Source organism: Lactuca saligna, chromosome 8 (assembly GCF_052625555.1).
Source record: "Lactuca saligna cultivar CGN05327 chromosome 8, ASM5262555v1, whole genome shotgun sequence".
Taxonomy (NCBI): Eukaryota; Viridiplantae; Streptophyta; class Magnoliopsida; order Asterales; family Asteraceae; genus Lactuca; species Lactuca saligna.
This window is the reverse complement of record NC_136424.1, coordinates 20,310,121-20,330,340: the sequence shown is the minus strand read 5'-3', so window position 1 is coordinate 20,330,340 and position 20,220 is coordinate 20,310,121. Positions and strand designations below refer to the sequence as shown.

The 20,220-nt window shown below is 36.1% G+C and overlaps 2 protein-coding genes and 1 long non-coding RNA gene across 4 annotated transcripts; 1 reads left to right on the top strand and 2 right to left on the bottom strand.

Moving 5' to 3' along the window:
* Positions 1-1,464: 1,464 nt before the first annotated feature.
* Positions 1,465-4,855, bottom strand: LOC145008705 (G-type lectin S-receptor-like serine/threonine-protein kinase At4g27290). Of its 2 annotated transcripts, none has more exons than XM_078967301.1 (7): positions 3,537-4,855; positions 3,063-3,200; positions 2,794-2,951; positions 2,492-2,702; positions 2,171-2,408; positions 1,923-2,073; positions 1,465-1,829 (listed from the first exon to the last, which is right to left on the bottom strand). In XM_078967301.1, the coding sequence occupies exons 1-7, from the start codon at positions 4,819-4,821 to the stop codon at positions 1,542-1,544; spliced, it is 2,469 nt and encodes an 822-aa protein (XP_078823427.1). In that variant the 5' UTR covers positions 4,822-4,855; the 3' UTR covers positions 1,465-1,541. The 2 variants fall into 2 exon arrangements, with proteins under 2 accessions (XP_078823427.1, XP_078823428.1); XM_078967302.1 differs by having other exon boundaries at positions 3,063-3,197.
* A 428-nt stretch (positions 4,856-5,283) lies between these two features.
* On the top strand, positions 5,284-7,438 carry LOC145013022 (uncharacterized). Its single transcript, XR_013664795.1, has 3 exons — positions 5,284-5,535; positions 6,560-6,605; positions 6,749-7,438. It is a non-coding gene; the product is annotated as an uncharacterized LOC145013022 (long non-coding RNA).
* A 2,516-nt stretch (positions 7,439-9,954) lies between these two features.
* Positions 9,955-13,484, bottom strand: LOC145011963 (G-type lectin S-receptor-like serine/threonine-protein kinase At4g27290). The gene is made up of 7 exons (XM_078970715.1): positions 12,188-13,484; positions 11,706-11,843; positions 11,415-11,572; positions 11,113-11,323; positions 10,795-11,032; positions 10,539-10,689; positions 9,955-10,441 (listed from the first exon to the last, which is right to left on the bottom strand). The coding sequence occupies exons 1-7, from the start codon at positions 13,470-13,472 to the stop codon at positions 10,154-10,156; spliced, it is 2,469 nt and encodes an 822-aa protein (XP_078826841.1). The 5' UTR covers positions 13,473-13,484; the 3' UTR covers positions 9,955-10,153.
* Between the last annotated feature and the right edge of the window lie 6,736 nt (positions 13,485-20,220).

Genomic DNA, 20,220 nt, shown 5'->3' with positions numbered 1-20,220 from the left:
CTTAGGCTAATAAGCATCTGATCTAAATTTCTCTTTTTACAATATGTTAGAGTCGTGTTGATTTAACCGTGAAACTTTGAAGAAGTAGAACTTCTTCATATGAATTCGAATTTACGCGTTCTATGTATCTACAAAAACCATATCAATGTTTCCTACATGTTTATGATGATTATTTTTGCTCAAGAGTAATATATTTTTATTTTGTATTTATAATAATTACAATCTACAACCATAGTAAAAAGTGGGTGTTACATGATTTGTAAGGATGGAAGGAGAAGGAGGTCACTATTGGTGCAAGGGAGTTTGGTTGCAGCTTTGATCCAACATTCTCATCATATTATTGGACCTTTGTGAGTATACATTACCAATGTTGTTCTTTATTTCAATAGATCTAGTTTTTATCTCATTTAGGAGATTTTGGTCCCATATTTTGGTATGCTTGGAGTTGGAGGACGCTAAAACCTTCTTTGTGATTATTATGACTTATGGGCCTAGGTAATGAGAAAAAAAAATGTGATTGCGTGCTTTCCCTTTATGTCATGCATGAGTTTTGGTGTAGTATTAGACTTAGAGTTTAGAAGAGATTAAGCCTTGGAAATGGATAAAGTTGGATACTGAACCATTAAGTCGCTTAGGGGGTCCAAATTTCTAATTTGGGCATTGGCGAATTTTAATAATTTGGTGATATTAATTTCTAACGATTAACCAACCGATCAAAAAAAAAAAAAGGAGGTTGTTAAGACATAGGTTGTGACCCAACTTTTCAGTGTCGCGGCGAGTTATTGGTATTTCATGACTCTTTTGTTGTGTAGTGGGCATGGAATGCCTGATCTTAATCATGGCGTGCTTCCATTGATTTTGACTGTTGACTTTTGACTAGTTTAAGTTTTGGTCAAACTTTAAGGAATTAAGTTGTTGACTGATGTTTGACTTCTAATCGGTATCTAGGTGGTTCCTAACACATGTTGTTATGATTCTTCAACTTTTGGCTCATGTGAGTTATATCACTATTCTATGTGTTATAGTATATAGCATATGTATGATAGGAAGTAGTTGCACTATAAGATGTTGATTATACAAGTAGGTTACTATAGTCTATTGTATGTTGACTGCTTGATTGTATGATATCTTGACATGTATGTAAGGGATTTGATGGTGGATTGACACTAGAACTGAGAGCCTAGAATACTTGCGTCGATGACTAGACGTGCACTAGAGCCGTTAGTTGTCGTTTGATTACTAAACATGCACTGGAGCTGTTATTTAGCGTTTGTCTAGGTGGATCAGAACTAGATCCGAGAGCCTTTGTTTGTTTACGTTGTATGCGTATTTTAGTATGTGGTATTTTGGGGAACTCACTAAGTTTCATGCTTACTCTTGTTGATTAAATGTTTTTCATGTTGTTTCGCTGATCATGGAAAGGGCCTAGCTTGAGTGTACCATACATGCATCGCTGAAGAAATATGTTTTAACTTCTGTGGATCCTATGTTATCACTATATTTTTGAAATTATGTTTTTACAAAGTTGAACAAACGAGTTTCTATCTAGCATGCAAAAGTGTAATCGTGTATTCCTCATGGGATGAAACAGTATCAACTTCGCGGTAACTTTCGTCGGTGAAAAAAGCTGGTTGTTTGGGTGGAGGCAACACCCCCTCACTAATCAGCATCAGAACTACTGACAACATAGTTGGTCTATCTTTTGGATGATGTTGCACACACAATAATCCAACATGTATTGATCGTAGTACTTCAGATACCACACAAGAGTTGCGTACAAATGCACTCAAGAGTTCAATGGACTTGTCTTCTTTATATAGTCTCCATGCCTGAATGAAACCAAATTTCAGAAAAATATACTAAAGGATGAAGTTAAAGAACAAGTAGTTCCCAGCCCTTTTTAGTCTACAAGATTAACTTACATGTCCAAGAAGGTTATCACTATGAGCCTCATGAGAGAACCCTCTGTTTTTCTTCCCACTCACAATCTCCAGCACAACAACACCAAAGCTAAATACATCTGACTTTATAGAGAAACATCCATGTACTGCATACTCAGGAGAAATGTAACCACTGCAGCCAAGTATATTTAATATAAAAAAAGATTAGTGGGATTTTCGTTTGTTTGTTTTTGTTCCCTTGTCTTGGACAATGTTTTACAGGTTCTTACTATGTTCCAACCACCTTCTTTGTCTTAGCCATGGCATCCTGTCCTACAAACTTTCTAGCAAGGCCAAAGTCTGATATTTTTGGATTCATCTCACTATCCAACAAGATATTACCTGCCTTCAGATCTCTATGGATTATTTGAAGGCGGGAATCTTGATGTAGATAAAGAATACCTCGAGCTATACCATGGATAATGTGAAAGCGCCGAGGCCAATCAAGCATTGAACAATTGGTTTCATCTGCCAAATATGAACCACTTAATAATTAGTCCATGCGTGTTGCTACAACAGGTTTGAAATTAAGTCATTAGAGGGAGTCAAACCAAATAAAAATGAGTCCAAGCTTTTGTTATCCATGTATTCATAAATTAGAATCCTTTCATTTCCTTGAATGCAGAATCCAAGGAGCTTCACAAGATTCCGATGCTGAAGTTTGGCAATACAAATGACTTCATTTTGGAACTCATCAAGTCCTTGTTGAGATGTTTCTGAGAGACGCTTTACAGCGATTACTTGCCCGTTTTCCAGCACACCCTGCAGATAAATATTGGAGCTTATGATTCTAATATTTCATTGTCAATACAGACATGTATTGCATCTTATTTCAAGTGAATCGGCAAGTTACCTTGTAAACAGGACCAAAACCACCTTCTCCGATCTTATTATCAATGTTAAAGTTATTGGTAGCCTCGACTATTTTATGCAGGCTAAACAAAGGTAGCTCATCAAAGTTTTCCATCTGAACACTCGTATGATCTTTATCAAGAGTAGGTGCCCTGCTTCCTACAAAAGTTCATTTTCAATTTCTCATGGTTACACGAATATGCCAAAAGTCATACTTTTGAAGACATATAATATTTCATTTCTCGATGAGTAATCAATGGCTTGTTTTACCTCGTCCCTTTTTATTAAGCCTCTTCACTTTCTTTCTACATGCATATGCTACAGCAAACAAAAGTAGTGCAGCTATCGAAACAGAGAGCACCACCGCGAGTACTCCCTTCTTCTTGTTGAAGCTGAATTGGCTTTCTGCTAATGAATAAAATAGTTAGTGCGGTTACAATTCAAAAGCAAATACATTCAACCTAATCCAGGCTTTCTGCTATGTATGTCTAATAAGTTTTATGGCTAAGAAGATTAGCTAGCATACACATGGTGGTTTAATCCAGGCTAATGTTAGTACTGACTCTGTAAGGGAAATGAAAAACAAGCAACACATGGACTAAAGTATGGCGATGATAAACACAATAAATAATTTTGATGTATATAGATTTCGATATTTAGAGGATACACCCCACAACATACTCAACAGGCTCAACACTTTTCACGGTTATATATATACATATATATAGATCAAAATGTGGGTACCTGTTAACTGAGAGGTTGACATTCTTATATAAAGTTCTTGATCATCATCATACTCTCTGATGTCCAAAAGCTCATCAAACCATAGCAAACATCCACTTCCCCCGTTTCTGATATCTAGATTAGCATAAGCTGTACAAGAGCAATCCCTTCTACAGGCCATCTCACATTCTTCAAGGGACATGCTCTCGTTGTAGGATGAACGACGTGTGTCTGGGAAAACCACTCCTGAAATTTTATGGAAGAAATCCGGAGTCCTACAATCCAATGGCTTTCTACGCTTACACCCACTCAACCAATCCCCTGCATTCCATTCTTCAGGGACTTTTGGTTCAAAACCTTCCAAACAACTGCAAGGAAGAGAACTTTTCATCCTGCAGCTTCCAAAAGGACCACATGGTCCATAACGACTACAAGCATCAACCACTATATTTGCATACTCGACCCATTCTTGGGTTCGCTTGATCCACTGCAACCGACGTCCCATTCCATCCCACACCAAAAGAAGCCTCTGAATAGTTGTGCTCTTAAGTTTATATCTATAATATATTTCCTTCTGATTCACAACAAATTCTGTCGAGTAAATTGGATTCATGTTATCCACAGGAACGCCTTGAAAGCCAACACCATTCCATGGTCCAAGCCTCAAGGTCTCACGTTCACCTTCTCCCAAAAAAATCTGTGGATATCCATTTGTGTCTACCCAAAATTTATACAGACCAATAGAAGGATCATCAGGGCTCTTCCAAGATGTTAAGAACCTCTCTCTTCCTGTTATCAAATCCTTCCCAAATTTCATTCCTGGTAGCAAAGTGTCGCCAGGATAGTCAAAACTCTGCCACAGTGGACTTTCTTTAGTGCTACTTTCATCCCACACCACAAGATTTCCGGTGTCTAGAAGCTGTGCCACCGGATTAACAGATAATATTGTAAAATTTGATGACCAAATCACTGATCTATTACTACTACTACCACCACTGTGAATCAGCAGGATTCCTTCTGTAGCGACTTCAAACACCGCAGATGCATCAGTGATCGGTGTCTGCCTGTTAGCAACCCAGACAACTGTACGAGGTGATATCTTCTTGTACCATATCCCCAAATATCGATTCTTTGACTTTCCGGGGCTAAAAAACCCGAGTTCGTAGATCTCTCCATCTGAAACAATGGTGTTGCCATCTTTGATTTGTTGATTTGCAGATACAGTACTGTCTACTGCAGCAGAACATGACAAGAAAAAGAATACATTACAGGATAGCAAGATAAGGATAGTGCGATATAGCTTCATTAACTAATGACGTGCTCTTGAAAATGGTTAGTGGTAAACGTGTACGTAAGTTGAAGTTTGAATATTGAAACTTACTTATATAAGTTATTGACTTGAAACCGTCAGCTTTGAAAACTTTACTTCTACACGTTTAATATCATATGTCATACTCTCAGTTTGACCACCGTTAACCTACCACTTCAATGAAATTTGAATACATTTAGGTAAAATACAAGCAAAGATACTAGTTTTTAACCAAATAATAGTGGGTGTAAAAATTCTTTCCTAACAAAATAAAAGAACTTATCGTGACATGTCACATTCATGTAATTTTTTGGTATTTTTCAATTAAATTAATTCTATGTGCAATTTTTTGATTTTTTTATTTATATAAAAAATTCTAATTAATGCATTAAATGTATTGACCGATTGATTCTATTATTAGTTGACTCTCCCTTGCTCGCCGTCGCTCCCCTGTGAAGACACCAGCCAGAGACATTCGATAGCTACATCTCCGTCGCACCCAACACCATGTTCCATTTTTCTTCCGTATTTTATGCTTTCTTTCTTCTTTTTTCTTCTTTCATTGAAATTACCGATTGATGTTGTTGGTCGATTTCTTTTTTATCGAGAAGGTTTTCTTTTCCTGTGATTTCCTTCTTCACATACAATATTTCTGTAGTATTTTTTTTATATCAATCGTCAAGTTCAAGTTCTTCGCTGGAGTTCTGTCAGGTGATTTCTTACTTTCATTGATAATTGATTTGCTACTATTTTGTTGTTACTGATTTGGTAATTGTGTTTGATGTTCAAATTTATGAAATCTGATGTGTATTGTGTTTTTTAAAAAATGGAATGTGTTAAGTTGTTTGATTAAACGTTGTTTGATTAATGTCTGAGAGGGATAGTAATTTCTTATGCATGTTTTCACTTATCAAATCTAATATTTATGTTTTAATGTTTAAATTTTGAGTTTTAGACATTCATATTCATTTATGTTTTTTTTAAAAGAAAATACATTTAGAAACCTAATTATGTAACAACGAAGAATTGAATACTACACAAACTCTCTTAACTTTTTCAAGTTGATACCCTGTAGTTCATATTCCAAAAAACAAATAAAAGCACCAATTTACTGAAAACTACATAATTTCTTACAACATGCAAATAGCCCTTCAAGTCTCGCCTAGATTTTAAGCTTAAAAATATGTTGAACAAAGTGCTACATAAGCCTCTCCTTAGCATTGTTTATCCACAACTGATAAAAAAGTTGTTTTGCTTAAAAATTAAATTTTTTGTTAAATTAAATATAATTTTAGGTTGTTATTACGAGTAAAGTAGTTATATACCTTATATGACTTTAAGGCATAGATATCCAAAATACTTAATGACCTTATGTTCTTATTTTGAAACATAATTTTTCTAGAGGTCATTTTGAAAAAACCTTAATAGAGAGGTGGGTATTGTAATTTCATTGACTCGTTTTTTAAAACATCATATTTCCATTTGCTTCCTTTAATTTAGATGCTCATGGAGTAAGAGGAAGAATATAGCATTCTAGTTAATAAAATTTTGATTTTTAACAATTATTTCATGAGGAAGTTTACTGTTTGATGTTTGACTGATTTGCAGCTTAATAAAAATTTGATTTTATCGAACATATTATAAATGTACGATGTTATATTCATGGTTGTTTTTATTCATTTTCTTTTTTGTTTTATTAACGTTAAATATCCACAAAATGTTTAATTGTTTGTAGCTTCCACACAAGGTTGGCCTGTTTTGCCATTTCTTCGGTTATATAGGTGGGTATTTTGTACATTGATAGGTTTTTTAAAACATCATATTTCTAGATGTTTCCTTTAATTTAGTTGTTTCTTCCATTCACGTTTGAAATTCTTTGAAAAAAAATATATTTGGGTTGAGGCGGTCCTGCTTTGTGGTGTAGGCCAACATACCCGGCAAGTTGTCCGGATAAGCTGTAGGCCCTGCGAGGCGGTTCAGTCATGTCGAAGGCTCGGGAGCGGTCCAGTTAGGGTGTAGGCCGTACGAGGCGGTCCAGTTTTGGCTGAAGGCTTATTATGCATATTGTTCTGTATTTTTTGATATGATATGATTATGGATATGTATGGATGGTATTTTGGGGGTAGCTCACTAATCTTTCGTGCTTACAGTTTCAGTTTTTTGTTTCGGGTACTTTTTGTGATCATGGAAAGGCGAAGGCATGATCGTACCGCTAGGCCTGCTGCTATATTTTTATGATTGGAAACTGAGATACTCTGATGATTATTATTTTGAAAACAAATTATGTAATGATTAAATGGTTTTAAGTGTGCCGAAAAAGTTTTAATTTGGCACGAAAAATATGGGTGTTACAAACAAACTTTTACTTAGTATTTTTAGGATGTTACACCAAAGAAGAGTTTAAAGAAATTTTGGGAATATACTAAATCTCAGTGAGAAAAACATGAGGGGTAATAACATAACCGACACCCTCTACTAGCATTAATGTAACACTATTAGACATAACATAAATATTATAGCAAGAAGACAAATAAATAAATGATGACAAACATGGTGACATTTGGTGATATTCACTAGAGTCAAAGATCTAGAAAGATGAAAGAATACTTGAAAACTAGATAAGTACATACCCAAATGGGACATCGGTGGTGACTGCTATATTCCCTAAATTAGTCATACATTTTAGGTATTTATCTTAATAATTTATTCTAGAATATTGTATTTTAAAGATAAATTATACGTGATATGATTTAAATTGGATAATAACAGATAAATTCAAGGTTTGAAGAAAAAGGAAAGGGTTGAAGATTATTTGAGCTGATAAGGAAAAAAATTCAAAAACTTGCCAAAAATATGACTGTCTTTGCTCTGTGAAATCGACGTTTTCCTGATCCTATAAATAGACGATTATACAAACCTAATTCAGTGTGCAATCCTTAGGAACTTCTCCCAAGAGGTTAAAAAGTGAAAAAATCATCCATAAACCCTTTTGGTTCGATCTCGAAGGTGGAGATAAAAACTGGAGTGAAGATTTGAAGAGTAGAAGATAGAAGCGTTAGAATGATAAATCGGTTGGATTAATGATCTTGTTTTGTAAATCATTTCTTATAATTTTATGTTTTTGTTTATCTATTATAGGGTAAAACATGAACAATTTCACTAGATTAAATGCAATGTAATGATTTGGTGCAGTTTAATTGTTCGAATATTGGTTTTGTTTAATATATTATGTTTGTTTGATCAAAATCCTTATGTGTTAAAGTTTTGATTTATATTATGTATTTGTGACTTATTTATGATTTAGACAACCAATTTGATTGTATTAACTTGAATCTTGATTAGTTTATGAATAATAAATTGGTTGGACTAGTGTTTGATAAAACCTAGGGTTAGGCGATAAAATTGTAAAATTATATGTGTAAGAAAATGTTTGTGAACAACTTATGCTAATAGTTGGCTTTTGTGACCATTGAAGTTAATTTCTAGATCAAATCTCTCATAATATGAACTTAATTATAATTGTAGAGATAGTTAATTGCATGAATATTGTATTCGTTGTCTTTATAATTACATAATGTAGTTAATCTGACCAGATAACTAATACATTAGAAATCGATAACAATAACTAGTATTCATTGTACTCATTTGGAATCCACCATACCTGAAGGTGAAATCGAAATCTATGTGAAAACATCTTTATATCTTCTATCTTTAAGTCAATTCTCTAGTTTTGTTAGCTTAGTTGAATCAAACATTTGAATATATCTGAATTGAATTCCCATTCTTACACTATCAGATCCACTGTGTAATGTGCATTAGCTTAGCTGCGATAGATTAGGATTTTATAAATTTAAAAGCTGATAATATATATACACACACACACACACACATACACACACACATCACTGACATGGCAGCAAGATTAAAGGCCATATAAAGGACTAAAAAGCATGGGGATCCAAATTAGATTGAGGAGTGATGGAAACTTCGTGATTAGTCTCTATGGAAGGTGCAACAATAGCAGTGAACTATGGTGGACGCAGTACCGATGACATAACCATGTGACTAAAAGGGCATGGTTGAAAGGTTGGCTAAAACTGTCAAAGATGGTATGTTTTATTGTGGATGCATTTGCTATAGTTTTTTCTTTGTTGAATAATAGTATGCACTAAGACTTCTAGTGATTCTTCTATTTTCAAAACACACATTCATCAAATGCAACTTTATTGGATGTTCATGGCTGATTTATAGACTAAGGTTGTGGTGGAACAACAAAAACAAGTGTATTACAATCTTTATACCCATGGTCAAAAAACCTTTTGATACATGTTTCTTCATAAATCATCTCTTTAACAACTCAATGAATTGTGGGAAGACGGGTACAATGGAGAATTGTTCCACCAAGGCCTTCATAATTATATGGTAATGCCATACAAATGCGCTAAATGTTTCTCTTCTCTTCTAACAAAATATTGTCTAAAAGCTTTTAATTCAGCAGACTCTGGGTGAGACAACAAATCCCACAAATAAGACATAGTTGAATATTAGTCTCTAATTGATACTATATTACTATTTATCAAAGTTAGACTAAGTGTGCAATCTTTCCAAGTGATCCCAAACTTCTTGTGTTGATCATATTTTGGGAATTAGGTGCCAATTAATCAATTAAACCACAATATTATTAATCCAAGTGATAGTCATAGATTTATCAATTTCCTAAGCATCAACTAATATTGCATAATTAACATCTCATCTATCGACTTGCTTTAACACCTGTATACCCCACATCTATTTGCCCCTCAAAAAGAATTTCATCACAATAAACAAAATTTTTGCAATCTAGTTGGATGCTAATAGACTGTAAAATAGTCATCTTTAGGAGCCATATTGACAATAATCAACCTAAGCATATACCAATACCAAATAAAAAGAAGATGACGAACAAACAACAAACACCAATCAACAAATTCCGACAATAACAAAAACGAACTAACATCAACCGAATGAATGAAGGAAATGATGGAAAATTACCAGAGCATACGAACGACTAACATCGGCTCATGCAACCGGTGATTGCCAAACCGTTCTCCACAATTAACATATCAAAAGGAAAGGATCGAATAACACTCTGATAGCATGTTTAGCAAATAATAGACACAGAAAAACGGCTAGGGTTATATTATGAGAGGAAATGGTAATTGAAAATACAAAAGAAAAGATAACTATATATAGATAAGTTATCTATGATTTACGTAGCTGCATTGCCAAATAAAAGACCCAACATAAAATAAGCTCGATGCTTTATTACGCTAAGATAGGCACATGCTGTCTATCTAGCATGCAAAAGTGTAATCATGTATTCCTCTAGGGATGAAACAGTATCAACTTCACGATAACTTTCTTCGGTGAAAAACGCTGGTTGCTTGGGTGGAGGCAGTGCCCCCTTACTAATCAGCATCAGAACTACTGACAATATAGTTGGTCTATCTTCCGCATGATGTTGCACACACAATAATGCAACATGTATTGAACGTAGTACTTCAGACATGACATAAGAGTTACGTAAAGATGCACTCATGAGTTCAATGGAGTTGTCTTCTTTATATAGTCTCCATGCCTGCATGTAACAAGGTTTTAGAAAAATATACTAAAGGATCAATGATGTTAAAGAGCAAATAGCTTCTAGTCCATTTTAGTCTACATGATTAACTTACATGTCCAAGAAGGTTATCACTATGGGCCTCATGAGAGAATCCTCTGTTTTTCTTCCCACTCACAATCTCCAACACAACAACACCAAAGCTAAATACATCTGACTTTATAGAGAAATGCCCATGTACAGCATACTCGGGAGAAATGTAACCACTGCAGACAAGATCATTTAATTAAAAAAAAAAAAAAAGATTAGTGGTATTTCGTGTTTGCTTATATTTTTTCCCTTGTCATGGAAAATGTTTGATGGATTCTTACTGTGTTCCAACCACCTTCTTTGTCTTAGCCATGTCATCATGTCCTACAAACTTGCGAGCAAGGCCAAAGTCTGATATTTTTGGATTCATTTCACTGTCCAACAAGATATTACCTGCTTTGAGATCTCTATGGATGATTTGAAGGCGGGAATCTTGATGTAGATAAAGAATACCCCGAGCTATACCATGGATAATGCGAAAGCGTTGAGGCCAGTCCAGCATTGAACCTCTGGTTTCATCTGCCAAATATGAACTACTTTATTAGTCCATGAACATTGCTACAACAAGTGTGAAAGTAAGGCATTAGAGGGAGTCAAACCAAATATAAATGAGTCCAAGCTTTTGTTATCCATGTATTCATAAATTAGAATCATTTCATTTCCATGAATGCAGTATCCAAGGAGCTTCACAAGATTCCGATGCTGAAGTTTGGCAATACAAATGACTTCATTTTGGAACTCATCAACTCCTTGTTGGGATGTTTCTGAGAGACGCTTTACAGCGATTACTTGCCCGTTTTCCAACACACCCTACAAATAAATATTGGAGCTTATGATTCTAATATTTCTTTGTCAATACAGACATGTATTGTGTTTTATTTCAAAAGAATCAGCAAGATACCTTGTAAACGGGACCAAAACCGCCTTCTCCGATCTTATTATCGATGTTAAAGTTATCGGTAGCCTCAGCTATTTTATGCAGGCTAAAAAAAGGTAGCTCATCAAGGTTATCCATCTGAAGACTCGTATGGTTTTTATCAAGGGTATGTGCCCTGCTTCCTACAAAAGGTTCATTTTCAATTTCTTATTTTTACATGAATCTGCCAAAAATCATACTCTTGAAAACACTCGATTGGTAGTATTAGCTTGTTAATGTTTCATTTCTGGAAGAATAATCAATGACTTGTTTTACCTCGTCCCTTTTTATGAAGCCTTTTTACTTTTTTTCTACATGCATATGCTACTGCACACAGAAGCAGTGCAGCTGACAAAACTGACAGCAACACCACGAGTATTCCCTTCTTCTTGTTGAAGCTGAATTGGCTTTTTGCTATGAAAAAAAAGTTAGTAATGTTACAATTCAAAACCAAATACATTCAACCTGGAGGATCCCGACAGTTTTTTTTTTTTTTTTTTTTTTTTCAAGAGTCCCTATAAATTACTGTATAAAGTAATTCTTGTTAGATTCGATTAAATCTTCATCCTATGTGTGACCAATAGGTTTTACCAGCTAAAAGAATTAGCTAGATATCACAAGATAGTCTAATCCAAACTAATGATAGTACTGACTCTGTAAGGGAAACGAATAACAAGCTAGCAAGACACGATTAAGGTATGGCAATAATAACTCAACAGCCAACTTTCACTGTTTTATATAGAATAAAATTTGTGTACCTGCTAACTCAGAGGTTGCCATTCTTATGTAAAGTTCTTGATAATAATCATATTCTTTAATGTCCATAAGCTCATCAAACCATATCAAACATCCACTTCCTCCGTTTCTGATATCTAAATTAGCATAAGCAGTACAAGAGCAATTGCTTCTGCATACCATCTCACATTCTCCAAGGGACATGCTCTCGTTGTACCATGAACGTCGTGTGTCTGGAAAGATCACTCCTGAAATTTTATGAAAGAAATCCTGAGTCCTACAATCCAATGGCTTTTTACGTTGGCACCCACTCGACCAATCCCATGAATTCCATTCTTCTGGGACTCTTGGGTCAAAACCTTCCAAACAACTGCAAGGAAGAGAACTTTTCATGCTGCAGCTTCCAAAAGGACCACATGTTCCATAACGACTACAAGCATCAACCACTACATTTGCATAGTCGACCCATTCTTGGGTTCGCTTGTTCGACTGCAACCGCCTTACCATGCCATCCCACATCAAAATAACCCTCTGAACAGTTGTACTCTTCAGTTTATATCTATAATATATTTCTTTCTGATTCACAACAAATTCTGTAGAGAAAATTGGATTCTTGTTTTCCACAGGAATGCCTTGAAAACCAAGACCATTCCATGGTCCAACCCTCAACGTTTCACCTTGACCTAATTCACCCACAAAAATCTGTGGATATCCATTTGTGTCTACCCAGAATTTATAAAAACCAATAGAGGGATCATCAGGGCTCTTCCAAGATGTAAAGTATCTCTCTCTTCCTGTTATCAAATCTTTCCCAAATTTCATTCCTGGTAGCAAAGTGTTACCAGGGTAGTCAAAACTTTGCCAGATCGGATTTTCTTTGTTGCCATAGCCATCCCACACCACAAGATTTCCGCTGTCCAGAAGCTTTGCCACTGGATTAACATTCCTTGCAGATACGGTGAAATTGGATGACCAGATGACAGTATTACTATTGCCACCACTGTGACTCAGCAGGACTCCTTCTGAAGTGACTTGAAACACCCCAGATGCATCCTTGATTGGTGTCTGCCTGTTAGCAACCCAGACAACTGTACAAGGTGATATCTTCTTGTACCATATCCCCAAATATCGATTCTTTGACTTTCCAGGGCTAAAAAACCCCAGTTCATACGTCTCACCATCTGAAACAATTGTGGTTCCATCTTTGATCCGATGATTTGTATATACTGTATCTACTGCAGCAGAACACGACAAAATAAAGAATATAATACTTGACAGCAACACAAGAATAATGCGATAAACCTCCATTAATTAATCATTTGTTCATGAACAGGGTGAGTGCTAGACATAGATGAAGATGGTAGACATAAATAACATCAACTATGAAAACACGTTTTTTTTTAGAACCAAAAGTAATATTATGAAAAACAAAAGAACAACACGTAAGCTTGACTTTTGAATATTAAAACGTACATAAGTTATTGACTTGAAACCTTCATCTTTGAAAACTTGATTTCAAGACGTTTAATTTTTGGTTACGGAAGTTTTACGGGTAAACCGTGGGCGTGTTTGGCACGGCGTTTTTGGGAACTTTTAGCTTCTAGGATTTGATAAAACGCTTCGTTTTGAATAAAAAACTTGGTTTGACACTACAAGCTGTTAACGTTTAGTTTAAACAAACACTCTAAATCTAAAAGTTATCTCACATAGCCTTTGACACTAGAATCTGTTAACGTGATAAACCACCTTAAGGAAGTCAGATCTATGTGTTGGAGTGAAGTCTTAACCGTTTAAGAGTTGAATGAGAAAGTTGTCCAAGTTGAGTACACTGGCCATATAACTTTTATGTTGGGTGGGGCCCGTTATGCGAGTTTGGGCGGGGCACATTATACTCATTAGGCGGGGCCCGTTATGCGATTTGGGTGGGGCCCATTATACTTAGTGTGCGGGTCCCATTATGTGATTAAGGGCGGGGCCCGTTACACTCATTAGGCGAGGCTTATTATGTGTTTATTTATGTAAGGTATGTTGTATTTTGGGGAACTCACTAAGTTTTGTGCTTACGATTTTCAATTTATGTTTCAAGTACTTCAGGATTGAAAGGGAAGAGCCCAGGATGATTGAAGAGCACACATCACCTTTTTCCGCATTTTGAGAAGTGCTGTGATATGTTTTGATATATTGACATACTTTGATCTTTATGGGGTTGTATGACAATGATTGGGTTAATGTTGTATTAAATCAAGAATGAAATTTTTTGGTCTTATTGTTGGGACGTTTCAATTGTTTAAGTTAGTAAAGCTCTTGAATTGTGTTTTAGAGCTAAAATGTAGAACTAGAGTGCAATATTTGGACTTCTTGATTAAGTTCGATGTTCTTTACATCATAAGTAAGTAGATAGAATTATGGGGCTTGTCGATACCCTTCCGTGCATATAAAGATCGTTGAAAATGGAGTTGAAACAAGGAAGTTATGGTTGTTTGAAGCTGATATGGATTTTGGGAAAAACGTGACTCCACGTTACGGCATGCTGTGCAAGTCAAGCCCATTAAATTAGGGTTTGGCTCGAATGTTAGCATTTAAACCCCTTGTTTTAGGTTATTTGTAGCCTCCTTTTTACCTAGAAACCCTCTCTTTAGCAAACCCTAGCCTCCCTTCATAGATTAAGCTCCTCCTATCTCCTTTCATCCATTTTTATGGTGTTTTTGTGTCCTTGGAGTGTGGTGTTCTTTAAAGACTTGGTTTATTACATTTCCTCTTTGGATCTAAGGTATTTGGATTTTTAGTGTTTATATGCTTGTTTGGTGCATTTGATGAATTTTGAGTGATTGGTTTCAATAAAGTTTGCAACTTTATTGATCTATGAAGTCTCAAGAGTATTGTATGTTCCAGATCTGAGGTTCCTTGGAGTTTTGGTCACAAGCTTGGAGTGTATTTTTCCATGTTTTTGACTTAAAATGGAAGGGACATGCATTGGACATGTATGTCCATAAACCTATGACTTTTATGGTCCATTAGGTGTAGGAAACCCTTCTGATGTGAAGGAGTAAGTCTAATGATTAAGTGCTTAATGGGTGTTTGCATGGCTTGAGTTCCCTTTAAGGACTTAAGGTTGGAGATCTTAACTTATTGAAACTTCTTAAGGGATAAAGTTGGAACTTTATCCATCAAGACCGCAGGAGGGACCAAATCTGAGCTTCGAAGCTCTTGGAATTGTTGGAAAACAACATAATATGTTAAGTTGTTCAGGCTAGTCCCTACGGTGTGACATTAGGCTCCCCGACATCACGACTGGTAAGGACCCGATTGTTTTTTCCTTAGACTGCCACAGCATGACCGATGGATGGCCACGATAGGACTACTCGCTGATTAGGGTTTTTGGGTTGTTGACATAACCGTTGACCATGGGAGGTAACTTATTGACTTTCTGAGTTAGTTGACTTTTAGTCAATCTGTATGTTTGGACTTTAGACTGAGGTTAAGTTCCCACTGTCTTATAGGTAACTCGTGGTGTTGGTTTTGATCCTTGGAGGGAGCTACTATATTAGTTGCTTGATTTTGAGGTAAGTTTTCCTCACTCTATGCATAGGTCGAAGGCACCAATACCGACCCACTAGATTGTGTAATGTACCCTATTGTATAGGATGTTGTTATGCTACAATGATCTGTTAGATTAGTAGATCTGTATGATTATCTAAATTTTCAGGATAGTGTTTATCTGTGGCATATGTCGACATAGTACGGTTGGGTCGAAGCGCAAATGCTTTGTGTTGTAAGCTAACAAACGTGGGAGCAATCCATCCATAAGCTCAGGGCCAAGAGAGCAATTCATTCTTATGATGTGGGCTCGGGATCAAGGTAGTCATTAGCTGTGGTCTAGGATTGGGCAATCCAGTCTCATGTAGTAGGCTCAGGGGCAATCCAGTCTAATGTTATGGGCCCAGTGTGCATGCATTGTATATGTATTGTCGTGTGGAGTATATTGGGAGAACTCACTAAAATTTGGCTTACAGTTGTTGGTAAGGTGCATCAGATGATTAGGGCAAGGCAAAGGCGTGATCGTACACGTCCTCCTGCCGATATATGTTTTAAGAGATCTTGATACTCTGATTTTATGGAATTGTTTTGAAAACAATGTTTTATAACTTATGGTTTGTGGGATGGTTTTATAAATAAATGAAAATTTTTATCATAATTTTTGGGATGTTACATGAAGGTTTATATGTGTTAAGTTGACAAACTCTAAGCTAATCCACCCCCCCCCCCCCCAACATTCTTCCACACACTTCATTTGGAAACGATTGTGAATAGATGGACGATAAGTAAATGGTGATTTAGATGCTTGAAGAAAACTAAAAGCATGTTTGAAATCAAGTTGAATATTAGAATATTATTTCTCGATGAAGCTTGGAACTATATAGCTTATTCACAATCATTTTGTAACACCCTGTTTGGGATCATTCTATGTTTTAGGGCCGTGGGCTGGAATTCAATTTTGTAAAGGCTTTGGGCATTAAGGAGGCTATGTTTAGACCTTTTGAATGGAGGTAATGATGATTATGAGATCTACACCCTTGAATTTTGTTTTAGAGTCAAAGAGTAAAATGGGAAAAGTCATAGGTCGGGTTCTTGCATGAAATGTGGATTTTTTTCGAGTGGTTTTTAGTCTAAGATATTTAGATAATATTGTAGAGCTCTTAAATACTTTTTCGTGGATATAAAGAACATCGAAAACGGAGTTGGAATGAAAAAGTTACGATTGTTTGAAGTTAGGACCATTTTTGGGTCAGCCACATATGTTGGGCATAAATTGAATACGTCGGGCATACTAAGTATGCCTGAGTACACTGGTTGTAAATTAAGTACATTGGCCGTATGCAAAAAGTGCCCAAACCCTATTTTCATGGTCCGAGCCCTATTTAAGCTTCTTAAATCCCCCAAACCCATTCCATTCTCAGCCTCCACCTCCCGAACACCCTCTCTTGTGACCCTAATCCTAGATTGATCCTTGTGAGTAGAAAGAAGGTGTTTTTAAGTGCCTTGGAGTGTTCTTGGTGCACCTTGGAGAATAAGGAACTCATTAAAGAAGTGTTGGTTGCATTGGAGCTTTTAGATCAGACTTTGCTCACCTTGATCCTTCTTCTAGAAGTATAAAGTTTGAATCTTGATGATGAAATTGTTAGATCTAGTTAGTTTCGGGTGTTATGAGCTTTTGGTCACTTTAAGTGCATAAATTTAGATCTTGAAACTTTGTGACCTTGTTATGGATAAAGTTGGAAACTTTATCCATCTAAACATCATTTTGATTTAAATCTAAAGGTTGGAGACTTGTACTTAGTGGATTAAGTTGAAAAAGATGCACTTTTGGGTCCCTTTGAGACTTAAAGACTAGACCTTGTTTGTTGGGACCATTATAATGGATAAAATTGGAAACTTTATCCATTATGGAACCATTATGAACCATAAAAGTGTGATCTTGTCCCCTCTATCCCTTCTATACAAGAGTTGTGATGTCTTATTGGGTTAAGAACTTAGGATTTTGGACATTAAGCAGTTTATAGCCATGCAAAGTCATAAACTTTCCAAACACTATATTACTTAGGACACCATTTGGGGCTTGGATCTAAGTTTTGGATATAAGGGCTTAATGGAATAAGCTCTTAATGGAGTTTTGGGACTGGGCTGCATACGTTGGGCGTACCTAGTGGTACAATACACGTATGCAGTCAGTGCCCCGCTTTTGGTCAACGTCAAAGTACATTGGGCGTACTTTCTTGGTACATAGTGCGCACTCTGCTGGGAAGGAATATTGAGTTCTCGACCTTGACCGTTGACTTTGATTTTTTCCAGGGTTGACGAAGTTTGACCTTAGGGTATTTTGGGTAATTTGATTTATAGTTTGAGATTTAGGTTCCTATTACTTGTATAGGTGACTGGTAGAGATAGCTTTTTGAGCAGTGATCAGTGCATCTATTGTTTCAGACTGTGAGGTGAGTTTTCTCAGAATATCCATGTGTCGAAGGCACCAATGTCAGCCCATTACTTGTTATGTGGAATGCTAGTTGTCTTTGTGATACTTTCTTGGAAAAACCCCGGGGTAGCCCATGACATTTGTATGAAAGGCCATGGGGGTAGCCCATGGAACTTGGATGTCAGACCATAGGGGTAGCCCATGACATTTCAAGGAGATACCATGGGGGTAGCCTATGGAACTTGGATGTCAGACCATTGGGGTAGCCCATGGCAAATGTATGTATGGTATGTGGTATATTGGTGAACTCACTAAGCTTTGTGCTTAAGGTTTTCAATTTATATTTCAGGTACATCTATACTAAGGACAAGGGTCCGACGTGATGGCACATTATCCCCCGTAGTTTTATGCATTGGTAATTAATGATATTACTCTAATGTTTAAATGATATATTCATTTTGATCGGTTTTGGAACAACTTGTTTGTATGATTTATCATTTACAAAAATTACCTTGGATTTTCGAGATGTTACAAGTTGGTATCAGATCCTTGGTTTTAGGGATTCGGGCACACTCTTGGGTATTTCTAAAATCAAACCAAGGAATTCGTAATATTTTGAAAGAAAATAAATTTCTAAAAAGATTTTTGTAAAGAAAATAAGTTTCTAAAAATATTTTTATAAGAAAAAGGGGGTGTGATACGTGCAATCAGCCAAGCTCAAGTAAGTGATTCCTAGAATACCCATACATGTTGAGATGATATATGATATGAATGTTCACATGCTAGGATAAGGCTATGGATACATTCTGGAATTGCATGATAAATCGGTCTGATATGTGATACCTTGTAGCCTAAGAAGCATTAGATGCTATGATTGGGAATATGTATTGGTAACAGTAATTCCTAAGTGTATGCTTTATAAATTATATACGATTAGGATCATATAGCCCTAGAATCATTGCTTTGGCCTTATATCATTTTCCTTGTTTGGTTGTGGTCCTAGGGTAGAATCATTTAGTCGATAGTCTATTTGATCCTGGATTGTGTATAATTTGTATGCATAAGGCAACCGAAAGTGAGAGTAGAAGTTCCTAGCTTGGTAGTAGCATGTGAGTGTGGGATGCCCTTTGTTTGTTTTATGCCTTGCAATGTTACTGCTCGAATGTTGCTTGCTTTGTGCTTTGTGGAACTCTTAGTGATGTGATTTAACTATTAAGTGAATATGTTAAGCCACATGTTTCAAAGGATAAATAATCTCGGAGTGATGGATTTGACTCTATTGTGCAGCTCTTGTCTGAGTCCAACTGTTGTAGGGTTATGTATTTTACTCGAAGGACTATCTAATCTTTGTTGCATGTGATTGTATTCATGAAGTGGTTAATTGCATTATTGGGAGTTTTTCAGCAGCTAATCCACCCCTCCCCCCAACTCTTTTCCACGTACTTCAATACAAGAGTTGTGATGTCATATTGGGTTAAGAACTTAGGGTTTTGGACATTAAGCACTTTATATCCATGCAAAGTCATAAAGTTTCTCGAAACTTTATGACTTAGGACATAATTTTGGGCTTAGATCTAAGTTTTGGATGTAAGGGATTAATGGAATACGCTCTTAATGGAATTTTAGGACTGGGTTGCATACGTTGGGCGTACCTGGTGGTACATTGCACATATGCAGTCAGTGCCCCGCTTTTGGTCAGCATCAAAGTATGTTGGGCGTACTCTCTTGGTACACAGTACATACTTCGATGGGAAGGAATATTGACTTTTGGACTTTAACCATTGACTTTGACTTTGACCAGGGTTGACAAAGTTTGACCTAAAGGCATTTTGGGTAATTTGATTTATAGTTTGAGATTTGGGTTCCTATTAATTGTATAGGTGACCGGGAGAGATAGCTTTTAGAGTAGCAATTGGTACATCTATTCTTTCAGACTGTGAGGTGAGTTTTCTCACTATATCCATGGGTCGAAGGCACTAATTTTGGCACATTACTTGTTATGTGGAATGCTAGTTCTCTTTGTGATACTTTCCTGGAAGACCCTGGGGGTAGCCCGTGGCATTTGTATAATTGACCATGGGGGTA